The 10115-nt window shown below is 46.8% G+C and overlaps 2 protein-coding genes across 2 annotated transcripts; one reads left to right on the forward strand and one right to left on the reverse strand.

The window, feature by feature from the left end:
* The first annotated feature begins 1581 nt into the window (after positions 1-1581).
* F4813DRAFT_373680 (chromosome-associated kinesin KIF4B) lies at positions 1582-8322 on the forward strand. The gene is made up of 5 exons (XM_049244839.1): positions 1582-2236; positions 2314-2423; positions 2500-2823; positions 2878-7031; positions 7090-8322. The coding sequence occupies exons 2-5, from the start codon at positions 2318-2320 to the stop codon at positions 7648-7650; spliced, it is 5145 nt and encodes a 1714-aa protein (XP_049095636.1). The 5' UTR covers positions 1582-2236; positions 2314-2317; the 3' UTR covers positions 7651-8322.
* Positions 8323-8854: 532 nt separating this feature from the next.
* On the reverse strand, positions 8855-9908 carry F4813DRAFT_373682 (Cerato-ulmin hydrophobin family). The gene is made up of 3 exons (XM_049244840.1): positions 9322-9908; positions 9167-9252; positions 8855-9107 (listed from the first exon to the last, which is right to left on the reverse strand). The coding sequence occupies exons 1-3, from the start codon at positions 9494-9496 to the stop codon at positions 9066-9068; spliced, it is 303 nt and encodes a 100-aa protein (XP_049095637.1). The 5' UTR covers positions 9497-9908; the 3' UTR covers positions 8855-9065.
* Positions 9909-10115: the final 207 nt, after the last annotated feature.

The raw sequence follows: 10115 nt of genomic DNA on the forward strand, positions 1-10115 counted from the left end.
AATATTTTACAGTAGTATATATCCGATGCTAACGAACTATCGCTTCTTACTATAGCGACCTACGATATGCAGTGGACCCATCATTTGTGACCACGAAGATATCGTTTTCGTGGGGGAAGTAAAAAAGGATAGGTATGATTGGACAGGTTAACCAATTGTGCGACCTAACACTCGACGCCATAGTTTAAGTACCTTTAAATAGTTTGTTCTAATTATTAATCTAGCAAAATTCAATACAGCTCTTAAATTACCGTCGATGTAGCAATATTAACATATACACAGAGAATAAGTTCTCCTAAATGGTCAATCACTTCTCTTAAAAAGTGGCTGGCAACTCTTGATATTATTGCATTTCTAAGCACGGTAAATCATATTGGACAGAGTTGAGATTGACAACACGAGAATGGCATTTATGCCTGTAACTGATTTCCCATTTGGCACATTTCCCCCCTTTGATACCACCTTTACGTAGTAGACTTTACAAAAAGGAACCGCTCTGGCGCCATTGCTTTCTTAAAAATCAGCCCTCGGAATTTGCTTGCACTAATTTGGCCATCCTGACCCGCTCTCATGTGCTGCATTTGGTGCTAGAACATCTGCATATGTGGGTATGTGCTCAGTTGGAGCCAAGATACCTAGCCTGTCTGCCTGTATGTACGTGTACGAAGCAGATCATGGATGCATGTGGGCTTTGTTTTCCATCTCACATATCTCACGCTAGGTGACCTTGGCTGCCTATGTACATAAGACATATGTACATCAGATAATTACGTGTGTATCTGTATATATGTATATGCATGTAGATGTCCCCCACTGAAAAAGGGCCCCGATCAAAGAATATTTTGGTATTGAGAATCTTTTTTCGAATGTCTCCTTGCAGTGGGACAAAGACACAACAATCGGTATAGATATCGAAGCCAAATATTAATTAAGGTTTCCTTTGGGTAGGTAGTTATTTCTTTATACATTTTGATATGCGTGGCAAAAACGTGGATGTCCCACTACTCAGTACTCAGTTTGTCCTGCACGGAGCACAACCTATTATGCAGTAACGCCATTGCAACGTAGAACTTCTGGGATACCAACTTCTAGGATAACATGGGATGACTGCGTCGGGTATCTACCTAGGTAGGTAGCCATCGAGGACTGTGTGAAGTATGCCTCGGGGCTTTATAAGTTGCATACAGTAAACAAACTCAAACCAACCTGCAGGATCTAAGTTAACATCCGATCTAATGTACCTGTATGTACAAAGCCGTACACGTACAAGGCCTACATACCTAGGTAGTTAGCACATTCTTTCAGGATAATTAATACGTAGAGAATAATCCCTCTCCTAAATCCGTTGCCGCTCTTATAAAATCGCAGAGTAGGCTAATACTTGCGCGATTAGTAAAAAAGTGCCGGACAGTTATTACCTCTTATGTGGCTATTACTTATATATTACATATGCCATGCATTAACTAGGGTATACGTAGAGGTAATATTGGTATGCGTTTTCGCATTAAGCGACTAGACGACGTGTTTAATTTAACCTTGACTCTTTTTGGTAACCGTCTAGTTCTGATAGGGGAGTGGACCCCTGTAACTGATTTTGCGCGCGGCACCCCTGCATCCCCTGTTCACCCCCTGCTTATCCCACGATTAATCCCATCGATGAATCCACTACACCCACTGCACCCACTGCACCCACTGCACCCACTGCTGCAGCAAAAGAAAGCAAGCAACGACATAGTGTATCTAGCGTAGGTACATAGAGGTAGAGACCTAATCAATCGTCGAATTTTTAGTGCACGTTCCTGGCCTAAATAATAAACAAGTGCTACCCCAAATTGTCATTCCACCCCCTAATTCTGATCGCCGTCCCCCGTCTACGTTCGAGAATAGAGTCTGTGAACTCGACGACCACGCGCGACAAGAAAAATGTCCTGGGCGCATTAGCGGCGGCATCGTGAAATACATGCGAATACATACGAATATACGCGACTACATGCGACGCATGACGTTCCTATACCATCGACAAGTCTTGATAACCTTTCTAGGTTGAAGGGTTTCAACCCATAGTCAGAAGACACTTTTGGGTGCTTGGGCTTTTATATTCGATATTCGACTACCTTGATTGACTTTCTTACAATCGCCTCATTCGTTCTCAACCTTCCACCAACCCGAATCGATCATCTCTTCGATATTTCGCGCAGTAATATCGCACATTTTCACTGGCTTGGCCCTCGTATAGGTATTTACCAGGCTGGTTCCCCACGCCGTTATGGCAACATCTCCTCCCGGATCACCAGGCTTACCACGACCGTCAAGCGCTATGGTAAAGCCGGCACAAAGAAGCAATAGCCGCTTAAGTATGAACAGCAGAGTAGGGGGGAGTAGGGCTTCGGATGAAGATGGGGGTCGCACTGCTGTAAAAGTTGGTGAGTATCACATATCTCTAGGAGGCCCTCTTAGGTTTGATAACAACAGATCACAACGCTAACAGTTGACGGGTAGCCGTTCGTGTGCGGCCACCGCTAAAACCTACGGATCCCGGCTACGAACTGATTCCCCAGCGATTTCAACGGTCTATGGTGCAGACCACCTCGAATACGGGCATTGCCATCGATTCGCCGCAAGGAAAAAAGCTCTTCGTCTTCGACCGAGTCTTTAGCTCTGATATTGACCAAGAAGGGGTCTGGGAATACCTACAAGACAGTATTAACGCCTTTATCCAGGGTTACAATGTCTCTCTACTCGCATATGGCCAATCCGGTGCGGGAAAGTCCTACACGATGGGAACATCTGGACCTAATGAACAAGGCGACTTGGAGTCCATGGGTAAGTGAACTGTGAATTTGCAATATATTCAATACTGACATGTCTTCCGGGCAGGCGTAATCCCGCGAGCTGCGATGGCTCTATTCGAGAAGTTGGAGGGCCCCTCGCGAAGTTCTAATCGTAGTTCCATGTCCCAATTGCGAACGCCGGCGCGATATTCGTTGCAAACGCCAACGCCAAAGAGCGAAAAGAATTGGCAATTGAAAGCAACGTACGTAGAGATTTACAATGAGCAGCTTCGCGACTTGCTTGTGCCAGACCATTTTCATCAATATGAGCGAAGTAACGTCACAATTCGTGAAGATCAGAAGGGTAACATCATCCTTACTGGCCTGCAACAGATTGACATTAACTCGGTGGACGATCTTATGAATGCTTTAAACTTTGGTTCAACCATTCGACAGACTGATGCGACAGCTATCAACGCTAAATCTTCGCGTTCGCACGCCGTCTTCAGTTTGAATCTAGTGCAGCGCAAGAGCAAATCACAGAGCGCCCAAGGGACTAACAAGAGGTTTTCAGTTCCGCTAGAAGCCATGACCGGAACTGAGACTTGGGTTACAACTGATAGCAAACTTCACTTCGTTGATTTGGCTGGTAGTGAACGTCTAAAGAATACTGGCGCTCAGGGCGAGCGGGCCAAGGAAGGTATCTCTATTAATGCTGGCCTTGCAGCTTTGGGCAAGGTTATATCACAGCTGTCATCTCGACAGGCCGGGTCTCACGTCTCGTATCGTGATTCGAGATTAACTAGACTCCTCCAGGATTCCCTCGGCGGGAATGCCATCACTTACATGATCGCCTGTGTGACTCCGGCAGAGTTTCACCTAAGCGAAACTCTTAACACCGTACAGTACGCGCAAAGAGCCCGAGCTATTCAGAGCAAACCTAGGATCCAACAGGTAGAGGAGGGGGACAAACAAGCAATTATTGAACGCCTAAAAGCCGAAGTTGCTTTCTTACGCGATCAGATCCGAAACGCGGAACGCATTGGGGGCGAGCGTCGCAATGTTGCGACAAATGAGAAGTCCGAGCGGCAAAATGAACGGGAGTCAGAGTTACAAGATCAGCTCTTAGACGTTCAGGAAAGTTACAACAGCCTCAGCCAGCGTCATGCTAAGCTCATTGCCGAAATGGCTAAAGCCCGAGATAACGAAGCTGCCGAGAACCAAGATTTCGACGAGCAACTCGGTGATACAGCAACAGAAAGGTTAAATCGGTCTAATTCGTTTGCCCAAGCTGTCGAACAGGTTGTGTTGGAATACGAGAAAACAATACAATCGCTCGAGCAGTTACTCACCAGCACGCGGGCCACACTCTCAAGCACGGAAACGAGCCTTCTCGAGAAAGAAACGAAGTGTGCTTACGTTGAAACAATCAACACTCAGCTGCAAAAACGTTTACAAAAACTGATGGATCGTGAGGCTAGTACAGAGAGCTACCTTCACGACTTAGAAGCTAAGCTTGACGGTCACACATCTGGCGAAGAAAAGAATGCTACCATCGTCCTGGAATTACGCAAAGAGATCGCACGAATCCGAGACAATGAAGCCTCTTGCGAGGAGTATATTTCAACCTTGGAGGAGAGACTTGCCGAGTCTGATCAAGATCAGGAGTTGATGCAGCGCGAGATTGACCGCCTTGAACAGGTTATTGAACGCCAACGAAGCCTTGGCAAACTCGACAGCCTCCTGCACGAACTAGATCATACCCAACCAGATGGCAAAGAGTCCGACGCCCAATCTGAGCGTGGAAAAAGCAACGGACACCGCCGTACCATGTCAGAGCGGTCGACCAAGAGCCATGTTAGTCGACAAAGTTTAGGTATGAGAGGAACTCTTCCCGAAGTCGCTGAAGGTACCGAGGAAGATGCCAACGACCAAGATCGCCCCGATACCGCCAGCGATCATGAAGCGGCCGACATGACCATCGACACGCCAGAGAGGGTGCCGTCGCCTACAGATTACCCACCTCAGAGTCCAGCACAAAATAAATATGTTGCCGACAAACTTGAGAATGTAACTGAAGAGCTTGTCGCCCTACGAGTCGAGCACGAGTCAACCATCAACGAATACGACATGCTCCATGCGAAATACGAAGAGGCTTTGCGCACCCTAGCAGAGTTACAGGACCAGGTCGATGAGGCAAGGCACCCAACCCGTCAACGCGATTCGATCCTATCAATAACTTCTCCGATCGATACCAGGCCTCAGAGTTTTTTATCCGAGATGAGATCGAGCGGCGCCAAAGATGGGACGCATTTATCGCGATCGCTATCCTCGGAATTATCATCAGCTATGGATTCCCCTACTACTATCGATATTCCGGAGAGCGAAGCGTTTAAGCCTTCTGAGTCTAGGGCCACTCTAGTAACGGAAACAGCGAGCGCCGATAACAGCGAAGCTCTCACTGCAGAGCTAGAGAGACTCAAGGCATTAGCCGAGGAGAAAGAGGCAGCAGAGAGAGAGCTCGCCGATAAGTATGCTCAACTGGAGGAAATGCACCAGGAAACGCTGGATATGGTCGAGGAGCTCAAAACTGAAGTGGTCAAGGCCAAATACGCAGAGCCACCTTCCCCACGGACCGGTACACCAGTAATTCGCCGAAAGTCCAGTCAGAACATGATGATAATTGATCGTGCACATCGATCATTCGCAACGCTCAGAAATATGGCAGCTGAGCACTTCGAAGAACAGCCCGATGTTATGCAGAACTTCGATCTTAACCTAAATTCTGCCATGCATGAGCTACATGTTAGATCAGAGCGCATCCAGGAACTAGAGGCCGACGTTGCTACCGCGAAGAAAGAAATGGAGAGCAAGATGACGATCATTTCAGGTTTAACACGTGAGCGATCCAGCTTGAAGTCTAGTCCTATAGATATTTCAATGGTTGCTGCATTAAGGGAGCAGCTAGAGAGGAACGAACGACAGCTCCAAGACATGCAAGAGAGTCATGCTGCACGTGAAAAACAACTTGTTGATGAGTTAGAAGCTCTGCGCATTTCGGTTAGGGAAGCTGCCGAGGTTCGATCAATGTCAACGACGCAGACACAGGGTGGGAGCGAGCAAGAACGTGAGTTGCGTGTAGCCCACGAGGCTAAGATTGCTCACCTTGAAGCCGAGCTTCTCAACTGGGAAAGTAAACACAACGCCACGTTGGATGCTTTGCAAACGACCGAACAGCAAATGAAGAAAACCATCACCGATCTTGAAGCAGAGGTCGCAGCTGCGTATGCAAAGATGGACGAATCTCGAGGACAAGTAAAGAGCGACGAAGAATCCGAAGAAGCGGAAGCTAAGCACCAGGGCCTTGTTGCTACGCTGCGTAGCGAGATCGAGAAGTTTAAGGCGATCGTTGATGGCAATGCTGCCAAGGTAGCTCAACTAGAGCAGGCACATGCTCTTGCGAAAGAGCAGCTCGAAGAGGTTTCTAAGGCGCGGGATATTTCATCTGCAGAATCGCGCGGTTATCAGGAACTTGTTAGTCGGCTCGAATTACAAATAGCAGAGCATGGAAAGGCCCTCCGGAACCACGAGGAAAATCTAGCTCAGCTCCGCGACGACCATGCCAGGGAAGTCGACGAGGTTCGGGCCAGCTCTAAGGAGGAATACGACGCACAAATCGATATGCTCATGTCAGAGCATGCTGAAAACATTAGATTTCTGGAAAGCGATGTTGCGGAAGCACGCGACGAGCTTATGAAGATTGCCACCCAAGTCGCTTTCGCGTTAGGTCTTGAAGTAAGCGTTGATAAGATCAGCGAGCGTATCGAGGACTTGATTGCGGATCAAAAGGCTTTGTCTGTTGAGCAGCAGAGGTCCGCCGAGCTCGAAGGTCATATCGATGAGTTGTCAGCCATCAACAATACGATTATGCGTGACCTCGAGACAGTGAAATCTTCGCTGAATGGCATACTTCATCCTGACAGCGAAGATTTGAAGAGCCCCTACTCCTCCGTGACAGAGCAGCTTGCGGCCCTGAAGAAGCGAATGCATGATCTCGAGAACAAGAATAAGAAGCACTCTCGTTTGGTAGAGGAATTAGAGGACCAGTTGCAGACTAACTACGATCAAGCCCAACTTACCAATAACAGATTGTCTACGCTCCAAACTGAGCGCAACATGCAATTAGAAGAGGCCCATGCAGCCAGAATCAAAGCGCAGGCTGAGTTGGAAACTGTTCGGGAAGAAATGGTCGCCTTGCAGGTGAGGCTTATCCTACACCTACCCAACCCGTTATTACACTTGACTAACATGTATCCAGGCTCGTGTCGAAGAGCTCAGCGCTGTCGATGGACCAAAGCGAGCTGATTCTACGAGTTCGCAGGTCCGCAAGACAGCATCCGTCATCTCTTTGCCATCTCCACCGCCCGCCATCCCTCTTCCCCCGCTGCCACCCGGTGGTGCGGCCTCGCCAACTCAAGGTATCCCACCAGCGTCAATTGGTGGTCGGCCATCTAGCCGTGATGTTGCTCTAGCTCAGATCCGAGAGGACCAGGAGGCACGCATACAAAGCATCGAGAGACATCTCAAGGCTGAAAGGCAGCTTACTTCTACATTGGAAGAAGCTCTGACTGATCTTGAAAGCCAATCTAAGAGGATGAAGGCTGACTGCGAAGCCTGGAGGAAACGTGCCCAAGACCTTGAGGCAGAAGTTAAGGAGCTTAGGGAGCGACCTCAACGGGAAAACCGTGACAGCCTTTACCAGATTGAGGAGGAGCGCAAGAAGCGTCAAGACGCTGAGAGGGCTAGAACCCATCTAGAGGAGCGCATGAACGCAATCAACAACAAGAAAAAGAAGAAAGGTAGCCTCAACTGCTTTTAGTCGCGGGGTTGGCGTGATATGCCTCTGACCGTCCTTCTTGCCCCCAATCACGACGCTATTTGGCTGGCTTGAGATTTTGCTCGGTATTGTTTTCCAGGCACATAGTGCATATCTGGCGAGGCGTTTGAGGAGTTCCGTATTTCCCTTCTTCACTTCGCGTCATGTTATGCATCTTGTACTTTTTTATTTGGAGACGTTTGTGATGTTTTACGGGCGAAAGAAAAGCCACCATATACCCTTGCGGTCTTCCCTTGACGTTTTAATTAGTCAACCCCCGATTTTTCCACGGCAGACAGACAACGAATGATCAGGATGGGATACGAAATGAACCGTTGCTAGGATGTGTTTATGGGATAGTTTTGATGAAGGACTGGACTGTCAGTCATTGAATTTTCTGCATCCTACTGGCTGCTTTTTTGCTCTACGCCGTGGTGTATAAAGTGGTTGGGCGAGAGCTTTATAGCTAAGCGTAGCAGGCTTTTTGACATCTGAAATACTACTTGAGAACTTCAATTTTCTTCAACCTGATGTGCTTTTCAAATGTGTAGTCCAGACTCCATGTATTGGCCTCCTCGTGCCAGTTGTTTATTATGTCGTGTTAGTATAGTTAGGTAGGTAGGTAGGTAGGTAGCTTATAGTTAGGCACGGTTGATGCAACATCGTATCTAGGCCAAGTAGGTTTAAAATTTTAGTCAAGATCCATGAATAGATATGACCACCTATTTCACTGCTCCATGATGCCTTGCTAATATATCTTGGGTGCCTACCTAAGGTAAGAACTTCAGCTATTTTCAGCAGAGACTACCATGTTGTCAAAGAGCCACCGGCATAACAAGGTTAATACCACTAGTATACTTTATTCAGGCGTCTCAGTGGTCCGCGATAACGCCTAATGACACATCCCTTAATATTATTGCATTATTAAGTCGCATCCTCATGACCGGGTTTTTTCCACTAATAAATATTTACGTTATTTGTATCCAAAAACCCATTCGGTTTAATTTTACCCATTGATACCAGCTGGTACTATCCTTTATCTCGATATCTCATCTAGAATCCTAACATAACCTCTCCATCAGCCATTATATGGTAAATTAAAAATTCCGAAAGTTTAAACAACACAACACAACACTGCATAATCTCTAGGACTGGAACACTTGATACGAAAAACGACAACATAATCACACAATTACTAAAAGTCAAGTTTTCGTGAAGAATGGAAAAGTTTCCACTTTCAAATAATTATAAATCCTTAACAGATCAATAATCCATCATAACCGCTTCGTCACACTGGCCACAACCGAGGCACACTCTAAGAAACTATTGACGAGGCGAAGTATCTTGAAGAGAAATAACTTCTATCCGAGTATTGACCTTTCCCCAGAAGTTTTACATGATACCTTTCAACCCGTCTCTTAAACTCCAACCGGTGTCTGGCAAAGGACGCCCTGACCAGCCTAGGAAAACTCGTTAGTGTGCATATTAGGTAGTTATGGCGAAGTCCAATAGTACTTACGACAGGTAGGATACAGCAACGGGCTCGCAGTCCATTGAGAGCGCAGGTCGTCTTGAAGTCAAGCGCGGTGATGGGAACTGTGCTGGCTGTTATAGAAGGATGGTTAGTAAAGTTTAAAATCTCTTAGAGGATAAAAATTCAAGAGATAGCCTTACGAGAACTGCAGTCGAGATCTGCTACACCGAGAGCATCGGTAGCACAGCATTGAGCAGAGCTATAGATACCGGTGCAAGCGTCGTAGAGAGCATTGGTACCTAAATATCCACGCTTGGCAGGGCTGGCGAGGACGGCGGTAGCCAGGAATGTGACGAAGAAGGTAGAGAGCTGCATGTTGATTGTGTTGTGCTTTTAGGAACTTGAAGGTTCGGTGAATGTGTAAGAAGTAGAGATGATGGATGACCTGTTTGCAAAGATGGATCTGGTTGCGGATGATAAAAAAACCTAAGATGAGCTGGGAGAATCGTTGCTTCTTATACTCGACGACAGTCTTCCTTATTGCCCATGATCAGGTTGTCTGATGGCCGAGACTCTTCACCAAGGCCTCTTCAACTTCACGACGCTAGGCAACGTAGCGGTGACATAGAGTAGACTTAGCACGGTGGATCAAAATAATGTATTTGACTCCAATAGATAACAGTCATCAGCCCATTAGTTTTATTCTTGGAAGTAGTCGGCGACAGAACCAACTTCTGTCAAGAAAATTAAGAGTTGAATGCACGCACATCACAGGGATACTTCAAAGTCTGTATTACTGGATAGGGTAAATGATCGACCATGAGAACTTGGTGAACTTGATTTGAAGAGTCTTTCCAAGCAAGTATAACCGATTAATCGAGAGTAACCAATGGGAGACAACTACGACAAGGACCCGAATGTTGCAATCGGATGTTGCAATTTTCTGTACAAATGTTGGGCGTTCTAGAACCTCTTTAGGGATATGCAACGTGCG

Source organism: Daldinia decipiens, assembly GCF_022478715.1.
Source record: "Daldinia decipiens strain CBS 113046 unplaced genomic scaffold F4813scaffold_44, whole genome shotgun sequence".
Taxonomy (NCBI): domain Eukaryota; kingdom Fungi; phylum Ascomycota; class Sordariomycetes; order Xylariales; family Hypoxylaceae; genus Daldinia; species Daldinia decipiens.